This window comes from Pan troglodytes, chromosome 20 (assembly GCF_028858775.2).
Source record: "Pan troglodytes isolate AG18354 chromosome 20, NHGRI_mPanTro3-v2.0_pri, whole genome shotgun sequence".
NCBI lineage: Eukaryota > Metazoa > Chordata > Mammalia > Primates > Hominidae > Pan > Pan troglodytes.
The window spans coordinates 2,789,604-2,808,996 of NC_072418.2; the positions used below are offsets into that span (position 1 = coordinate 2,789,604).

At 60.2% G+C, this 19,393-nt stretch overlaps 1 protein-coding gene across 1 annotated transcript; it reads left to right on the forward strand.

Moving 5' to 3' along the window:
* The first annotated feature begins 990 nt into the window (after positions 1 to 990).
* On the forward strand, positions 991 to 12,787 carry TPGS1 (tubulin polyglutamylase complex subunit 1). Its single transcript, XM_016934479.4, has 2 exons — positions 991 to 1,651; positions 12,022 to 12,787. The coding sequence occupies exons 1-2, from the start codon at positions 1,278 to 1,280 to the stop codon at positions 12,554 to 12,556; spliced, it is 909 nt and encodes a 302-aa protein (XP_016789968.2). The 5' UTR covers positions 991 to 1,277; the 3' UTR covers positions 12,557 to 12,787.
* The last annotated feature ends 6,606 nt before the right edge of the window (positions 12,788 to 19,393 follow it).

Consider the following 19,393-nt stretch of genomic DNA (forward strand, 5'->3'; position numbering starts at 1 on the left):
GACGGGGTTTCACCGCGTTAGCCAGGATGGTCTCGATCTCCTGACCTCGTGATCCGCCCGCCTCGGCCTCCCAAAGTGCTGGGATGACAGGCGTGAGCCACCGCGCCCGGCCTACCACAGGTCTTTGAATACATTTTGCTTCTAAGAGAAGTTACTATTTATTCCTAATTAGATGGGGAGGAAAGTCTCATCTGAAGAGGAACCTCTACTTTACGTTTTACAAAGGGCATTTGGTCTGCCCGCCAGAGATTCCTGTGCTGGGAGGATGGTGGAATGGTCCCCGGGCAAACAGCTCTCATTGCCCCCTGCCCGGGGCAACGCCCCTGAGGGACGGGGACGGCACCCGGCAAGCTCTGCCCGGGGCGGGAAAACGCCAGGGCTTAGTGGTTTCCTCGGTGAGAAGCTTAAGCAGGAGTCCCCGAAAGCAGTGAGGGAAGATCCACAGAGGTCGCCTGGGGAAACACACGCAGAGGCGGCTTATGGAGGAGACTGCTTGTGTTTTGAGGTGGCTGCGGGCTGCGGAGGGTTGGGAGGGGCGGGAGGGCGGCCGGAAGCGAGGTCAGCCGATGAAGGCCTGGAGGTGCCAGCCCGGGGGCCCTGGAGAGCCATGGCAGAGTTTAGAGCTCTGGAGGCTGCGGTGTCAGAAAGCTCCCTCTGCCGGTCACGGGGGTAACAGCCCGGGATGCTCGCCCGTGTGGCCGCCAGTAGGGGCTCAGCGCAGCTGCATTGGAGCTGGGGAGGGGGCTTCTCCCACGAGGTGAGCTACGCACTCAGACGTTGACTGAGTTAGGCGGAAGGCCAGGCTGAGCTCGACCCCCAGCACCAAGGCTCAGAGATGAACATGAGAAAAGGGTCTGGGGGCCGGGCGCGAGGCTGGGTCCAGCAGTCCTGGGCAGGTCCAGCAGTCCTGGGCAGGTCCAGCCCCGCGCATGCTCCGTCAGGCTTCTCTGGTAACCAGGGAGACTGGTTGCTAGGAGACCATGCTAATGACGGACTCGCTCACTACCCAAATGGCAAGCAATCCGGCTTTGTGCCAGAAACGGAGCACTTCCAAGGCAGCCATTTTGGAGTCTGGCAAAATTCAGGACCGAGGCCAAAGCCAGGAGAGCCAATCAATATACACAAAGAGGGAAGAGAAGAGAGAGTGCCAATAAGGACACAAGGAAAGTGGTAGCGTACCCTTGTCACTTCCCAAAGTCTCCCAGCGGGATACCGGTGCCCTCTGCCCTTAATCAAGATGGCCGCCTTGGGGGGGGGGCTCTAGCGCGCAGTGGAATATGGCGGTGCTTCCGGTCCCGGTGCCCTCAGCGAAGATGGCGGCAGTGGAGAAGCGGCGGCAAGCGGTACCACCGCCGGCCGGTTTCACGGACAGCGGCCGCCAGTCGGTATCCCGGGCGGCGGGGGCGGCCGAGAGCGAGGAGGACTTCCTGCGGCAGGTCGGCGTGACGGAAATGCTACGTGCGGCCCTGCTGAAGGTGCTGGAGGCGCGGCCCGAGGAGCCGATCGCCTTCCTGGCTCACTACTTCGAGAACATGGGCCTGCGCTCGCCTGTAAACGGCGGCGCCGGGGAGCCCCCGGGCCAGCTCCTGCTGCAGCAGCAGCGCCTGGGCCGCGCGCTGTGGCACCTTCGCCTGGCCCACCACTCCCAGAGGTGCGCAGCGGGCCGGCTTGGGCGGGTGGGGCAGCGATGGACTTCAACTCCCAGCATGCCGCGCGCGGCTCCCTACCCGCAGCGCCGGCGCGGGGGCCCGGGGCTTGCTGGGAGTTGTAGTCCGCGATGCCTTCTTGGGTGGGATGGATCGGACAAGGTGGGCTGGAGGGTCCGGGCTTCGGTCCGGCGCTAGGCAGCGCGCTGCATGCGGCGCGAGTCCTTCTGGCCGGCTTCGCCTTCTGTGACGCCTTTTTGCAGGTGCTGAGTTTCCCCTTGCAGTTCATGATTTTCAAAATCTTGCAGCTCAAGAGGACTTGGCCCGAGGTCGCAGAGCCAGCCCCCAAGCCAGGTCCTCCTAGTCGCCTCGTTAGCAGCCTCATGGCATCCCCGTCCATTCAGCCAGAACGTGAATATTTACAGAGAGCAGCGCAGTCACCCAGGGCCCCCACCTTAGGGGACAGGCTCCCAGCGGGCAGGTGGGGATTCCTGGAAGAGCCTGGCGATGTGCGGGCGGGTTGCAGGGAAGAGGCCCAGCAGGTGCAAATTTAGACCCTGAGTGTGGGGCACACGGGAGGCGGGAAAGCCACGGAATTTGGCTGAAGCATGCGAGGCTGCAGGTGCCTACGCGTGGTGTCCCCTGGCTGGGGCCAGTTCTGAGCCCAGGGAAGGTGGTTGGGGACTATGCGTTGACGTTGGGGATGGATGGGCTGCTGTCTTTTGTGGGGGGCGGTCCCCAGAAGCGGAGCCTGAGGTAGGCATTGTGTGTGCAGGTGATTTTATAAGGGGGTGCGCCCAAGAGAACCCAGGAAGGGGGTGGGAAGAGCAGGCAGGGAAGGATGTCAAGCAAAGGTGCCCTTTCAGCCTCATAACCAGGGCATAAGCGCCCACCATGGCAGCCCTCGCCAGAGTCCCAGAGAAGTTCGGGGGGAGAAGAGAGATGGGGAGTGTCCCCCCCACCACGGTCAGGGTGCACAGGTGTCCAAGATCATACTCAGATAAGGGTGGCAGGGTGTTGGGTACCTGGACAAGGAGCAGACTTGCTCCGGTGGCCCACTGGCTCTGAAGGCCCCGCCCGATGATTTGCTGGAGCCAGGTGGGAGGGGAGCGGGCAAGAGCAGGCCCAGAGGGTCGGTGGAGCCGTTTACTGCGATGGAAGGCCCCTGGTTTGAAGAAGCTGCCAGAGCCACTTGCGGATTAAGTTGGAGGCTGGGAGGAGCCTGGAGACAGGAAGGTAGAAAGAAGCGTCTGCAACTGAGACACGGGGCCAGGACAGAAGACTGAACTGGAGGGGTCCTGAAGGCTTCAGGAGAGATGAGAAGAGCTCAGGACCACACTCTGAGGGCACCTAGCCCACAGAGCCCACCAGAAAGGGTGAGAACATGAGACCAGAGGTGAAGGGGGAGCAGGAGGAAGATGGCCTCCCAGGACACCTGGAAGAGAATCTCCCAAGGAGGAAAAGGGGTCGACAGCAGGCCCACCACGTATGGTTGTTCAGGTTGAGCACTGCACAAGCCACTCACCCCATAGACACTGCAGATGAGGATATTTATATTTATATTAATTTCCGAGGGCTGCTGGAACAAATTACCTCCAACTTAGTGGCTTAAAACAACAGAAATTTATTCTCTCACAGTTCTGGAGGGCAGAAGTCTGAAATCGGGGTGTCAGGAGGACCACACTCCCTCTGGAGGCTCCAGGGAAGGAGCCTTCCTTGCCTCCCCAGCTTCCGGTGGCGGCCAGCAGTCTTTGGCTTGTGGCCACATCGCTGCAGTCTCTGCCTCCGTCCTCACGTGGCCTCCTGTGTGTCTCTGTCCTGTGTTCCCTCATAAGGACACCACTAGGCCCCACCCTACTTCAGTGTGACCTCAACCATCTACATCTGCAAAGCTGCTGTCTCAAATAAGCTCTCAGTCTGAGGTTCTGGATGGGCGTGAGTTTGGTGGGCACCAGTCACCCCAGGACAGGAGTGGAGCCGTTGGCTGGAAGAGTTCTCATAGCAGGGACTCAGGGCAAGGGTGGCGCTGGTGGCAGATGCATCCCGGCCCTGGGCTCGCCTGGGCTCCCCAGAGACACAGCCAGTGGGGAATGCAGAAGACAGGTGCATAGACCTGCGTGGCATCTGATTCTGTGCTCATGGAGCCAGGCCTGCTCCCGTCCTCCCAGCAGGCAGCTCCAGCCCCTCCATCCTTGGACCGTCAGGAACCCCTGAGGTCACCTGGCCAGTCAGGAAGAGAAACCCAGAGCAGCCGGGCGCGGTGGCTCACGCCTGTCATCCCAGCACTTTGGGAGGCCGAGGCGGGCGGATCACAAGGTCAGGAGATCGAGACCATCCTGGCTAACACAGTGAAACCCCGTCTCTACTAAAAATACAAAAAATTAGCCGGGTGTGGTGGCAGGTGCCTGTAGTCCCAGCTACTCAGGAGGCTGAGGCAGGAGAATGGCGTGAACCCAGGAGGCGGAGCTTGCATTGAGCCGAGATCGCCCCACTGCACTCCAGCCTGGGCGACAGAGCGAGACTCTGTCTCAAAAAAAAAAAAAGAGAAGCTCAGAGCCTGGCAGATTTGTCCCCACTCAGTCCAGTGTGTGGACCCCCAAAGGCTGAGGGGCTGACTGGGGCTGCTCCTGAGAGCATCACCGTGGTAGACTGGGGGAGAAGTCACCCCAAATCCTCCCTGCCACCTTCTTTTGAGAAATGGCAAGCTCTGGCCGCCAGGGCTGGTGATGGCAGCCACAGTGTCCCCCTCCTGCCACCTTCCTGGTCGTCTCCAAGGCCCCCTGGAGCACACACACAGATGTTACATGACTTGCTGAAGGCCACACGGCCACCAAGGGCAGAGCTGGGGTCAGAGAGCCCCAGAGTGCAGCCCCGGAGGCCTCCTCAGCCACCACGTTGCTCATCCTAGCAGCAAGGGCTGCACTGCCCCCTGCAGGTCACTGCCAGGAAAACGTGCACGAAAACGAAGCCCCGGCTGATCTGGCACAGGGCTCCCCCGACTCGTCCTCTGGGGGCCGTCCTGGGTACTGCAGGGCCCTGAGCAGCGTCCCTGGCCTCCACCCACTCCTTGCCAGGAGCTCCCCGAGTCGTGACAACCACAGATGTCCCAGACACCGCCCGGCGTCTGCTGGGGGCAGGAGTGGGAAGCAGAAGTCTAAGGTGTAGGGTGGCTCCTGTCTCTTTCTGGAGACGGTCCATAAATAGAATCTTTCCTGTATTAGCAAATGCTCACACGCCTTACAAACCGCTCTGTGTAGGAGCCGACACAGACGGAGCCCTGGCTGGGCTCCCGCTTTCCATTTTGCAATCAGGGAAACCAAGGCCCAGAGGCCACCGTCACAGGCAGAGCTGACGTTCCAGCCCCGGCCTCCTCCTCCAAGCCCAGAGCCTGCTGCCTTCCTCTTCCTCCTCCTCCCTCACCTGATGATTCTGCTGGGAGCCGCCCGGGAGCCCAGGAGGGGCGGGTATGCGGCCTCCTTGAAGTCGGCTGTCACCTTCCTGTCTCCTGCCGTCATCATGGCTGTGATCTCACCAGGCTGTAATTACCTCTTTGTGTGTCTTCCTGCCCCTCAAGGCAGCTGTGGCTGAGCTGCAGCCCTAATTACAGCCCGAAATAAGCAGGTGGGGCCTCCCACACATATGCCAGCTGCTTTCCTGGGCACCTGGCTCCAGCCCCGTTCTCCCGTCCTCACAAGAACCCCCACTCCGTAGATGCACAAGGCCAGGTGCAGAAAAGGAGAGAGCACACAGCTGGGAGGGGCAGACGAACGCCCGAGGCAGGCCTGGGCCAGGCACAGAGCCCTGCACACCGAGGGGCCGCGTGGATGCTTGCGGAGCCGGACCAGGGCTGCCGCCCCCAGAGAGGAGAGCATTTGTGCAGAAGTGGTGGTGGATGGCGCTGGGTAATCCCGGCCCACAGACCTGTCAGTCAGAAGCTGCGAGCACGACAGGAACCAACAACCCCAAACCTCAGTGGCTTCAACACAAGCAAAACTCTTCTCGCTTACTCTGCAGGGGACGTCCAGTTGTTTTTTTTTTTTTTTTTTTTTTTTTTTTTTGAGATGGAGTCTGGTTCTGTCGCCCAGGCTGGAGTGCAGTGGCGCGATCTCGGCTCACTGCAAGTTCCGCCTCCTGGGTTCACGCCATTCTCCTGCCTCAGCCTCCCAAATAGCTGGGACTACAGGCGCCCCCACCACACCTGGCTAATTTTTGTATTTTTAGTAGAGACGGGGTTTCACCGTGTTAGCCAGGATGGTCTTGAACTCCTGACCTCAAGTGATCCACCCGCCTCAGCCTCCCAAAGTGCTGGGATTACAGGCATAAGCCACTGTGCCTGGCCCAGTTTTGTTTTTGAGCCAGGGTCTTGCTGTCACCCAGCCTGCAGTGCAGTGGTGCAATCCCAGCTCACTGCAGCCTCGACCTCCTGGGCTCAAGGGATCCTCCCACCTCAGCCTCCCAAGTACCCGGGACCACAGACGCACGTCACCACACCTGGCTGATTTTTAAATTTTTGTAGAGAGTGGATCTCACTATGTTGCCCAGGCTGGTTTCGAACTCCTGGACTCAAGCAATCCTCCTGCCTCGGCCTCCCAAAGTGCTGGGCTCACAGGCAGGAGCCACTGCACCCCCACCCCCCTAACCAAGGGCTTGTCTGATCTTGACACGCGCCTGCAATCATGACCACAGAGAAGTGGACTGAGAAGTAGCACGATGGCTCTTAACATTCCCGCTGAAAGTGGGCCACGCCCCCTTGCACGTTTCAGGGGGCAAAGCAAGGCCCAGAGGCTCACCCTCGGCGGGGTGGAGAAGTGGCGGGTGGAGAAGTGGCGGAGGGATCCGCGGAGTAGCGCTGCCGTCGCCAGCCTTCGAGATGCCCCTGCAAGCCTCGGCTCCCGGGGTTCAGTCCTGGTGCCGTCCCTTCCCCCTGCACAGCCGGAACGGGACTGCAGAAGCAACGGACAGAGTGTGGCCTCCGAGGCGGGTCACGAAGGACATCGTGGTGTCCCCCTCCCTCCTGGGTGGGTTGGTGGCTCGGCTGGGCAGCCGCCATGCGGTGGGGTCGCTCGCGCAGCTCCCAGGGAGCACCTGCAGCCGCTGCCAAGAGCCGCGCGGGTTCCCCTGCGGGAGACTGGGCCGCCTCGAGTCAAGCCCCGGGGCAGTGTGGCCACGGCAACCTCCTAAGAGACCCCAAGCCAGAGCCTCGCAGCAAAGCCGCCGCCGAGACGCTGTGGCAATAGTAAATGCTTGTTGGTTTTAGGCCTCTAGGTTTGGGGTGTGACCTGTGAGGCGGCAGCAGCCTGCCCGACCTCACAGCAGATCCTGATGAGAGGGGCCCCGGTGCGGCTCCTGCTGGGTCATGCGGAGAGGTCAGCCGGCCTCGGCTCGCGGTCGTGAAGTCAGGCGTGATGGGAGCTCGGGCCGCCGCGCTGACACTGCGACTGCCCCCAGCGCATTTTGGGGATGACCTCATGGATGGTAAAAGCGCCCAGCAGATTATAAGGGCCAACAAATGGGGCCTTTACTACTTGGGAGGGAAAAGGAGCGTACAGCCAGATGGGCCTAGAGTTGAATTGCAGGTCGCTGCCCTCCCGCCTCTGGGCCTCAGTTTCCTCCTCCATAGCAGAGCTTTGACCCTCGAGCTCGCTGAGATGGCACGTCCATCCCTAAGCCCTGAACTGAGCAGCAGTGACAGGGAGGCACTGTTCACCAGGCACCCACCGTGCACCGGCCCAGCATTACTGAGCACCTACTGTGCACCCGCCCAGCATTTACTGAGCACCTACTGCATACCGACCCTGCATTACTGAGTACCTACTGCACACCAGCCCAGCATTACTGAGTGCCTACTGCACACCAGCCCAGCATTACTGAGTACCTACTGCACACCAGCCCCACATTTACTGAGCACCTATTGCATCCTGGCCCCGCATTTACTGAGCACCCACTGCACACAACCCCAGCATTACTGAGCACCTACTGTGCACTAGTCCTGCATTACTGAGCACCTGCTGCACACCAACCTGCCCCGGCCCCACATTTACTGAGCACCTATTGCATGCTGGCCCAGCATTTACTGAGCACCCACTGTACACAGACCCAGCATTACTGAGCACCCACTGCACACTGGCCCCACATTTGCTGAGCACCTACTATGTACCGGCCCTGCATTCACTGAGCACCTACTGTACACCAGCTCTGTATTACTGAGCACCCACTGCACACTGACCCTACATTTACTGAGCACCTATTGCATGCTGGCCCAGCATTTACTTCACACCCACTGCACACCGCCCCAGCATTACTGAGTACCTACTGTGTACTGGCCCTGCATTCACTGAGCACCTACTCTACACCGGCCCTGTATTACCGAGCATCCACTGCACACCGACCCCATGTTTACTAAGCACCTATTGCTTGCTGGCCCAGCATTTACTGAGCACCCACTGCACACCACCCCAGCATTACCGAGTACCTATTGCACACCAGCCCCACATTTACTGAGCACCTATTGCATTCTGGCCCAGCATCACTGAGCACCTACTGTGTACCAGCCCTGCATTACTGAGCACCTGCTGCACTCCAACCCTGCATTTACTGAGCACCTACTGCATGCTGGCTTAGCACTTCCCCGGCACCTACCACAGGTGGCCCACAGAAAGGTGAAGTCGTGTGCCCAGGTCATGCCGGAGGGAAGGCTGCCCTCCTCACCATGAAGCTGAGCTCCCAGAAGGGAAAAGCGTAAGCCCTGAGGTTGGCCACTTCCTCTCTGGGACCCTTGGCCATACCATGGGGCTGCCCTGAGCCTCAGTTTCCCTATATGTCCCAGAGGAAGTAACAGGCCACTAGCATGAGGCCTGGCCGGGAACTGATGGGGGGAGTGAGGCCAGGGGGTTAAGCAGCCCACCCAGGGTCCTGCAGCGGCCCCCACGCTGGCCACGGTGCTCCCTGGCCACTCCCTGGTGCCCTCCACGGGAGCGTGTGTCACACTACCAGCACACGAGTGGCACGTAGTAAGGCCTCAGGCTCCTCACTGGGGCAAGGAATCGAACCCACCCCAGAGCCGGCAGCAGGGCTGACAGCCTTCTTCTGTAAGGGACCAGATAGTGAACATTTCAGCTTTGCGTGGCAGCCTCTATCCTGACATTCAGCTCTACGATTCTGGTCTGAAGCTGCCACAGGCCACATGTCAGCGGACTGATGTGGTTATGTTCCGATAAAGCTTTATTTACAAAAGCAGGCAGCAGGTTGGATTTGACCCTCAGGCTGACTGTGGGGCCTTGCCTGTGGGATTGTGGGGAGAGAAATACCACCACTGGCCCCGAGCAGCAGCTGTCACCTGTAATCCCAGCAGTTTGGGAGGCTGAGGCAGGAGGATCACTTGAGCCCAGGAGGTGGAGGCTGCTGTGAGCCCTGATTGTACCACTGCTCTCCAGCCTGCACAACACAGTGAGACCCTGTCTCAAAAAAAAAAAAGAAAAAATGCAATGTCAGCTGTGTTAAATGTTCAGCACAGGCTGGGCGCAGTGGCTCACACCTGTAATCCCAGCACTTTGGGAGGCCGAGGTGGGCGGACCACGAGGTCACTCGAGATCCAGACCATCCTGGCCAACATGGTGAAACCCCGTCTCTACTAAAAATACAAAAATTAGCCAGGTGTGGTAACACACGCCTGTAATCCCAGCTGCTCAGGAGGCTGAGGCAGGAGAATCGCTTGAACCCGGGAGGGTGGAGGTTGCTGTGAGCTGAGATTGTGCCACTGCACTCCAGCCTGATGACAGAGTGAGACTCTGTCTCAAAAAAAAAAAAAAAGAAAGAAAGAAAAGAAAAGAAAAAAACAAATGTCAGTTGTGTTAAATGTTGAGCACAGTATTTGGCCACATGTAAACAGGCGCTGCTGCTGCAGGGAGGGAGACCAGAGGGTCCTGGTGTCGCGGGACAAAGACTGGAGAGACTGAAAAAGGTTCAGGAGAGTTTATCAAGGTGATCACCGGCTCAGCTGGACATTCATCCAGAAAGTCTGAGCCTCGAACAAAGGGCTTTTCCTATTTTTAAACATCGTAAGGCGGGAACTACGTGAGGCGGGAAGCAAGTTACAGAGGCGAGAAACAAAGGCAGTTAAGCATTACAGCATTTCTTTTTTTTTTTCTTTTTCTTTTTCTTTTTTTTTTTTGAGACGGAGTCTCGCTCTGTCGCCCAGGCTGGAGTGCAGTGGTGCCATCTTGGCTCACTGCAACCTCCACCTCCCAGGTTCGAGCGATTCTCCTGCCTCAGGCTCCCGAGTAGCTGGGACTACAGACGTGTACCACCACGTCCCGCTAATTTTTGTATTTTTAGTAGAGATGGGGTTTCACCATGTTGGCCAGGATGGCCTCAATCTCTTGACCTTGTGATCCTCCCACCTCGGCCTCCCAGAGTGCTGGGATTACAGGCGTGAGCCACCGTGCCCGGCCAACATTTCTTACATCTTGAGAAAAACATGTCTTACAACCTAAACTTATCAGTCTTGTGACCCTGCAGCCGTGCTAGGGAGGTAAGCAGTAACTCGCTGGGCCTGTAATAAACTGAGGAATATGGAGTTGGAGAGTATAGATAAGGTCCCCTGACTACAGAGAGAAGACAGGCTGTTAACATTCTCTTTTAACTTGAGTGTAAGGGTGGGGGTCACACTTTGCAGCAACTTTAAGAGGATTTTAAAATTTCTATTACTACTACTGTTAGGTTAGAGTTGATTTCACTAATTCCTTCTTCACTGGGGCCAGATGCCCCAGACAGATGCCTGTTGGTTGATTCAAGACATTTACTGAGCACCTACTGTGTGCAGGGCAGCGTTCTGGGCACCAGGGCTATAACCAAGACGAACTTCCGGCCCTGGAGGGCAGGTGCTCACACTGGTGGGAGACACGAAGCTCACAGGGATGTGGGACAGCGAGTGAGACAGGATGACCACTAGGAAGAAAACAGGAGGAAAGGAGTTAGGGGTCAGGGGAGGCGACATTTGAGGAGAGACCTGGAGGAGACCAGGGAGGAGGTGAGGGAGATCTGGGGGAAGGCAGTGTCACGGCCCTTGCAGAGGTCCTGAGGCCGGTCCAGTTGGAGCTGGGAAGCCAGGGCTGGATGGCAGCTGTGGGGAGGAGAGACCTGAGCTGGGTGGAGGCTGGGAGGAGGGAGACCAGGCTGGGTGGGGGCTGGGAGGGGGGAGGCCAGGCTGGGTGGGGGCTGGGAGGAGGGAGGCCAGGCTGGGTGGGGGCTGGGAGGAGGGAGGCCAGGCTGGGTGGGGGCTGGGAGGAGGGAGGCCAGGCTGGGTGGGGGCTGGGAGGAGGGAGGCCAGGCTGGGTGGGGGCTGGGAGGGGGGAGGCCAGGCTAGGTGGAGGCTGGGAGGAGGGAGGCCCAGGCTGGGGGGGTGCTGGGAGCGGGGAGGCCAGGCTGGGTGGGGGCTGGGAGGGGGGAGGCCAGGCTAGGTGGAGGCTGGGAGGAGGGAGGCCAGGCTGGGTGGGGGCTGGGAGGGGGGAGGCCAGGCTAGGTGGGGGCTGGGAGGAGGGAGGCCAGGCTGGGTGGGGGCTGGGAGGGGGGAGGCCAGGCTGGGGGGTGCTGGGAGGAGGAGGCCAAGGCTGGGTAGGGGCTGGGAGGGGGGAGGCCAGGCTGGGTGGAGGCGGGGAGGAGGGAGACCCAGGTTGGGAGGAGGAGGCCGAGGCTGGGGGTGCTGGTGGGGAGGGGAGGCCCGGGCTGGGGGGTGCTGGGAGGGGGGAGGCCAGGCTGGGTGGGAGCTGGGAGGGGGGAGGCCAGGCTGGGTGGGAGCTGGGAGGGGGGAGGCCAGGCTGGGTGGGAGCTGGGAGGGGGGAGGCCAGGCTGGGTGGGAGCTGGGAGGGGGGAGGCCAGGCTGGGTGGGAGCTGGGAGGAGGGGAGGTCCAGGCTGGGGGTGCTGGTGGGGTGGGGAGGGGAGGCCCAGGTTGAGTAGGGGCTGGGAGGAGGGAGGCCTGGGCTGGGGATGCTGCGGGGAGGAGAGGCCCCGGCTGGGGATGCTGCAGGGAGGAGAGGCCCCGGCTGGGGATGCTGGGGGGAGGAGAGGCCCCGGCTGGGGATGCTGGGGGGAGGAGAGGCCCCGGCTGGGGATGCTGGGGGGAGGAGAGGCCCGGGCTGGGGATGCTGCAGGGAGGAGAGGCCCGGGCTGGGAGGAGGAAGGCGGGGGCTCAAGAGAGGAGCTGCAGGGATAGAGGGTGAGGAGGAGGGGAGGCCGGGGATGGGGGGTAGGAGGAGAGGGGAGGCCAGGGCTGGTTGGGGGGTCGGGGAGGCTAGGGCATAGGCCTGGCGAGGAGGGGAGGCTGGGGCTGTGTGGGCGCGCGGGCTCTGCCGGCCCCCAACGTCCCCGTCTCCGCAGGGCCGCCTTCAACAACAACGTGAGTGTGGCCTACGAGTGCCTGAGCGCCGGCGGGCGCAGGAAGAGGCCAGGGCTGGACGGGCGCACCTACAGCGAGCTGCTCAGGCGCATCTGCCGGGACGGCCAAGCCCCCGAGGAGGTGGTGGCGCCGCTGCTGCGCAAGGTGCAGTGCCGTGACCACGAGGCGGTGCCGCTGAGCGTCTTCCGCGCGGGCACACTCACCTGCTTCGTGCTGCTGGAGTTCGTGGCGCGCGCCGGCGCGCTCTTCCAGCTGCTGGAGGACCCGGCCGCCGCCGTGGCCGACCGCCGCGTGGGCCAGGCCGTGCTGGACACCCTGGAGGGCGCGCTGCAGGCCAGCGACGCCGCCGCGCCCGCGCGCTTCCTGGAGGCCGGCTCGCGCTTGGGGCCCGACAGCCTGGCGCTGGCGCTGGACCGCGCCGTCGGGGGGCGGCGGCCCAGCGCGCCCATGACCCGCGAGGAGTTCCTGGAGAGGGCCGCCGCGCTCTTCATCGCGAAGGTCAAGCCGGTGGGCTGAGCCCCGTGGGCCGCGCGGATCCGGGATCTGCGCTGGGGGGTCCCCGCGTGCGGGGCGCGCGGAGCCTTCCCCTCGCCCTGGTGAGGCCCTGCGGTAACCAGGCGCCCTGCCCTGCGGAGCAGGCCGGGGCTCCCAGGAAGTGGACGCCCCGTCCCCACACAGCGCCGCGGCCGCCCCTCCACCCCCGCGGGAGCCCCTGCCCCACACTAATAAAATCTGTTGCGAGGCTGACGCTGGTGTGTGTGCGCGCGCCCGCCTCCCAGCCCCGGTGCCCGCAGAAGACGCTTTTCCCCAGCAGGCCCCCCACGGCCCCGGAACCGCGGCGGCTGGAGGCTGGATTCGAGGCCGGAAACACCGGGACCCCTGGACCCGGCCTGGTGGGAGCAGAGGAGGGGGACGCCCCACGGGGCCCTGCGGAGCCTCAGGCCGGAGAGCAGGCGGCTCTTCTGGAACGCAGGGGCCGGGCCCTCCAGCCCAGCCCGGCCCAGGTATCCTCCCTGAGCCTCAGTCTCCCCAGATGTCAAACGAAGAGGCCAGCTGGGCAGATGGTAGTGACATTGGTGAGACAACAACCCCAACACTTCCCAGGAACTGAAGTGCCTCATGTGATTGATTCCCAGGCCCAGGCAGCGGAGGTTACACCCTCAGCAAGGGCTCAGCTGGGATCTGCGCCCGGCCTGCTCCAGAACGCACAGGGTCTCCCACTCGCCACCGGTGGGGCGGGTCGTCCGGTATCCCCCAGTGCCCACCACCACCACCCAGAATCACTTCTCAGACTGCAAGAGCGAATCCAGCCGGACGCGGTGGCTCACGCCTGTAACCCCAGCACTTTGGGAGGCAGAGGCAGGTGGATAATGAGGTCAGGAGATGGAGACCATCCTGGCTAACATGGTGAAACCCCATCTCTACTAAAAATACAAAAAATTAGCCGGGCGTGGTGGCGGGCACCTGTAGTCCCAGCTACTCTGGAGGCTGAGGCAGGAGAATGGCGTGCACCCAGGAGGCGGAGCTTGCAGTGAGCCGAGATCACGCCACTGCACTCCAGCCTGGGTGACAGAGTGAGACTCCGTCTCAAAAAAATAAATAAATAAAAAGTGAATCCAGAACTCCAGCTCCGAACGGTTGCTGGCAGGTGACTTCACTCCCTTGGCCTCAGTGTCTCCTGTTAAATGGGAGTCCCCACAGCCTGTTCTGGTGGAGGGGGTCCAATCGGACATAGGGAACACTCAAGCCTTGTTTCTCCCCTGCTCTCACGATCACGTCACAGTCATCCACACAGAAAAGACTTCTGTGACCACATGTGGGAGCGTTTTTTCCCACACACCAACCAGCAGACACCAGCCGGGTGTCCTCTTAATTCAGCTCTGACGCCTTCTACCCAGAGATAGCGTCAGATCCCACAGGCCGAGGGCTCAGTCCCCGAGCCTCTCCCTCTTCAGACACCAGTTGCGAATCTGGGCTTCCAGGACTTCGGTCTGGCCGGGTTCAAGTTGGGGTTCCCAACACCCCTTTGGGTTCAATTAATTTGCTGGAGCAGTTCACTGAACTCGGAAACACTTGTGTTTCCTGGTTTACTATAAAGGATGTGGCAAAAATAACAGAAGAAGGGACCACAGGTGAGGTACATGTAGGGTGGGGATTGGAGTGCCGTGAGGATGCACAGGGCACCATCTCGGAGCTTCCAGGCATCTCCACGTGTTCAGCTCTTGGAAGCTCCCCAGAACCCAGTTCTCTAGGGTTTCATGGTTTTTTGTTTGTTTGTTCATTTTTGAGACGGAGTCTTGCTCTGCCACCCAGGCTGGAGTGCAGTGGCGCGATCTCAGCTCACTGCAACCTCCCCCTCCTGAGTTCAAGCAATTCTTCTGGCTCAGCCTCCTGAGTACCTGGGATTACAGGCACCCACCACCACACCCGGCTAACTTTTGTATTTTTAGTAGAGACGGGGTTTCACCACGTTGGCCAGGCTGGTCTCAAGCTCCTGACCTCAGGTGATCCACCCACCTCAGCCTCCCAAAGTGCTGGGATTACAGGCGTGAGCCACCACATGCGGCCTAGGGATTTTATGGAAGCTTCATGATGTCAGCATTACTTCCCCAGGGGTATAGGGCAGGACCCTCTTTGGGGAGGGTCCCAAGACCCGTAATCGAAAAGGTAAGATTAGAGCTCTGCAGCTCAGAGGAGGGTGGGAGATTATTTCCTGAGGCCTAACGAGCTCAGCAGTGCAGCAAAAGACTGCAACTAGGGCTTCGGGAGCTATGATCCAGGAACTGAAGAAGAAAACTACTCTCTATCCTAACACCACACACGGGAACAGAATTTTATTTTATTTTATTTTAATTTTTTGAGACAGAGTCTCGCTCTATCACCCAGGCTGGAGTCCAGTGGCATGATCTCGGCTCACTGCAAGCTCCACCTCCCGGGTTCACGCCATTCCCCTGCCTCAGCATCCCGAGTAGCTTGGACTACAGGCGCCCACCACCACGCCCGGCTAATTTTTTGCATTTTTAGTAGAGACGGGGTTTCACCGTGTTAGCCAGTATGGTCATGATCTCCTGACCTCATGATCCGCCTGCCTCGGCCTCCCAAAGTGGTGGGATGACAGGCATGAGCCACCGTGCCTGGCCTTTTTTTTTTTTTTTAGACGGAGTCTCCCTCTGTCACCCAAGCTCAAGTGCAGTGGCTCAATCTCCTCTCACTGCAACCTCTGCCTCCCAGGTTCAAATAATTCTCCTGTCTCAGCCTCCTGAGTAGCTGGGATCACAGGCACGTGCCACCGTGCCTGGCTAATTTTTGTATTTTTAGTAGAGATAGGGTTTCACCATGTTGGTCAGGCTGGTCTTGAACTCCTGACCTTGTAATCCACACACCTTGGCCTCCCAAAGTGCTGAGATTACAGGCATGAGCCACCGTGTCTGGCCGGGAACAGAATTTTTAAATTTTTACAAGTTCCACGATGGCAGAGACCACTCCTGTCTCCCAGTTTCCCAGCACTGAGCTGGGCTTAGGGTAGGTGATGAATGAACCAATGAATTGATACAGGAATGAATCCTGGCAAATCGCCTGTTTCCCAAAAAAAGCCACAATAATGTTTCCACTCCCCGCTGCAGAGGCAGATGGAGAGGTAGAATCCGCATCCCCCTCCGGGACTGGAGCTCCTTCCAAGGCAGGGCCCCTGCAGGACGCTCACCCTCTGGACTGGGCACCAGCTGCGATGCCTGCGCTGACGGCAGCTCCTGCTGTGCAGACTGAGGAGCTGAATAAATGACAGTTGTGGTTCTAGGCTACTAAATTTGGGGTGATTCATTACGCAGCAATGAGTAACAAAGATTAATGAAAGGTGCCCACTCCATCCACAGGTGCTGTTAGGCTACCACAAGCGCCCCTTACAGGTCATACGCCAGAGCATTTCAGTGAGCATGGGCCGGGGGCTCAGCAGCATTTCCGGTGAGCACGGGCCGGGGGCTCAGCGGCATTTCCGGTGAGCACGGGCTCGGGGCTCAGCAGCATTTCCGGTGAGCACGGGCTGGGGGCTCAGTAGCATTTCCGGTGATCACGGGCTGGGGGCTGAGCAGCATTTCCGGTGAGCACGGGCTGGGGGCTCAGCAGCATTTCCGGTGAGCACGGGCTGGGGGCTCAGCAGCATTTCCGGTGAGCACGGGCTGGGGGCTGAGCAACAGCACACAAAACACAGGAGAGCCGGGCGCGGTGGCTCACGCCTGTAACCCCAGCACTTTGGGAGGCGGAGGTGGGCGGATCACGAGGTCAGGAGATCGAGACCATCCTGGCTAACATGGTGAAACCCCATCTCTACTAAAAATACAAAAAATTAGCCGGGCGTGGTGGCAGGCGCCTGTAGTTCCAGCTACTTGGGAGGCTGAGGCAGGAGAATGGCGTGAACCCGGAAGGCGGAGCTTGCAGTGAGCCGAGATTGTGCCACCGCACTCTAGCCTGGGCGACAGAGCGAGACTCCATCTCAAAAAAAAAAAAAAAAAAAAAAATAGGAGAGGCCCCTGTCCTCCCGAAGCCCACAGCCAGGCAGGCTGAGGTGGGCTTAAATCCTGGACACCCGGACAGGGACGCAGGGCACGGAGGCTTCCAGGAGTGACCAATCAGAGGACACCAAAGCTGGTCCCAGGGTGCACCTGACACTCCGCCCCGGTCCCTTGAGGCCAAGGCCAACCGAAGCCCACCTCCCCTGCCCCGCCCAGCTCCCCGGGGCCTCCCCTGATCCCTGACCCTGTGCCGCACACTGTGCCTGCCCTCAGGTCCGGAGGACCCCGTCTGTCCTAATCCCGGCATGACCCTTGCCAGCACAGCCAGGAAGCTGACGCGTCCTCCCTGGCCTCACAGCAGCATAGAGCGCGGCAATCCCCTCTGGCAGCACCCACAGGCTCCTGCCCCACCCCACAGTCCCCCTTGGAAGCTTCCTCTCTCTCCCCAGCTCCTCTGGTGGCTTCATCCAGGGCCTCCCCTCCTCCCAACAGTCCTCTGCTGGCTCCCTGGGGACATCCCAAGCCTGACACATCCAAGACGGAGCTTCCGGCCGGCTCCCTGGACCCCGGGCTCCTCCAGAGTTTCTGGTCTCTGTGGAAGCCTCTCACCCGATCCACTGAGCACTGAGACCACGGCCAGACGCCTTCCCGGGCTCCACAGCGGCCCTCACCACACCTCATCCTGAGGCACCCTGCCTGCCCTCCCTTCACTGCCCCCGGCTGGTCCAGCCAACACCCTCTCCCACCTGGACCCCCAGCCCTTCACCGCGCCCCGGGCTGGTCCAGCCAACACCCTCTCCCACCTGGACCCCCAGCCCTTCACCGCCCCCGGCTGGTCCAGCCAACACCCTCGCCCAACTGGACTCCCAGTCCCCACCAGCCAGTCAAAGCATCCCTCCCCCAGCCTCAGCGATGGGTTCAGAGAAACCCAGCTGGCCAGTGAGATGCAGCCGGGAGCTGTTTCCGGGAGCGCAGTGCTGGGCGGCTGGGTTGGGTGCATGGGCTAGACTTTGCAGCCCTCACCTCCGCCATGTCTGCGAATAAAGCCGGCACTCAGGACAGCTGAGCGGGAGGCTCCCCAGCGTCTTCTCACCTCTGTCCCGCACTCACCACCCAGACCCTGGGCCTCTAGCCAGTCGGGCTGTCCCCACCTCAGGGCCCCTGGACGTGCTGTTCCCTCTCCCTGCAGCACTGTTCCCGCAGACCTGCCTGCTGCTTCCCCACGCCACCTGGGTCTCTGCTTATATGTCACCTCCTGAGTCCAAGATGCCTTCCTACACCATCCCAGTGGCTCTCTAACCCCTGGCATTCTTTAGAAACTGCTTATTTATATGCTGGTTTGTGGCCTCTCTCCCTGTGAACCCAAGGGCAAGAAGTTTGCTGCTTTTGTTCACTGCTCAATCCCCAGAACCTAGATTTACACATAGAAGAGAAGGAAGAGAAGGAGAGAGGGAAGGAGGGCAAGGGAAGGGAAGGGGAAGGGAATGGAAGGGAAGGGGAGTGGAGGGGAGGGGAGGGGAAAGGAGGGGAGGGGGATGGGAAGAGAGGGGAGGGGGAGGGGAAGGGAGCAGAGGGGAGGGGAGGAGGAGTGGAGGGGAGGGGGAAGGGAGAGGAAGGGAAGAGAGGGGGAGGGGAAGGGAGGGAAAGAAGGAAGCAATTTTCCCCTAGGAAGAAGCTGGAAGTCACTGAGGTGTGTTAATCCCTGTAGCTGCAGTAACAGATTTAGTGACTTAGCATGGACGTGCCATCTCACAGCTCTGGAAGGCAGAACTTCTAAAATCATGAACAGGGCTGGTCCCTTGAACAGGGCTGGTCCCTCCTGGGGGCTCCAGGGAGAACCTGTTTCCTCCTTTCCCAGAGTCCAGAGGCGCCCGCATCCCTCAGCTCCAGGCCCTTCCTCCCCCTTCACCTCCAAGAGCGCAACCTCTTCCAGTCTCTGACTCTCGGCCCCCGCCCCCCACCGCCCTCTTCAAAGGACCCTGTGAGGACATGGGCCCCCATCACCCCAGATGCTCTGCCGTCTCCGGGTTCTTATCACACCTGCAGAGTCCCTTTTGCCACCTGAGGTGGTACAGCCACAGATTCTGGGGATCAGGATGTGGATGTCTTGGGGGCCTTATTCCCTCTTCCACGGTGAGGAACTGGCCCGGGACTGCACGGAGGAAAGCTGACCTGGAGGCCTGTTCTGATGCATCTGGAAGCACATGGGCCCCACAGCCTTTTGCGTTTTTCCCTTTTTTTTTTTTTGACAGGGTCTCGCTCTGTGGCTCAGGCTGGAGTGCAGTGGTAAAATCACAGCTCACTGCAGCCTCAAACTCCTGGGCTCAGGCGATCCTCCTGCCTCAGCCTCCCAAGTAGCTGGGACCACAGGTATGTACCATCACACCTGGCTCCTTAAGAAACATTTTTTTTTTTTTTTTTTTTTTTTTTTTTTGTGGAGACGAGGTCTGGCCATGTTGCCCAACGCCCCACAGCTGCTGTGTCCTGGCTCCGTGTCCCTCTCCCCTGCAGACCGTATCCTCCCACACGCACCCCTCTGCCTTCTGAGAACTGTCTTTCTTCCCTACAGGGCATGAGAGCAGCAAGATGCCATCGTGTAAGAGTCTCAGTGACATCTTGGGCTCCACAGGAAGACCTTTGTACAACTATCTTATCTAACCCACTTTCAAATTAAAAAACTGAAAGTCGGGCTGGGCGCGGTGGCTCACGCCTGTCATCCCAGCCGTTTCAGAGGCCGAGGCAGGCGGATCACCTGAGGTCAGGAGTTCGAGACCAGCCTGGCCAACATGGCGAAACCCCGTCACTACTAAAACTACAAAAATTAGCCGAGTATGGTGGCGCACCT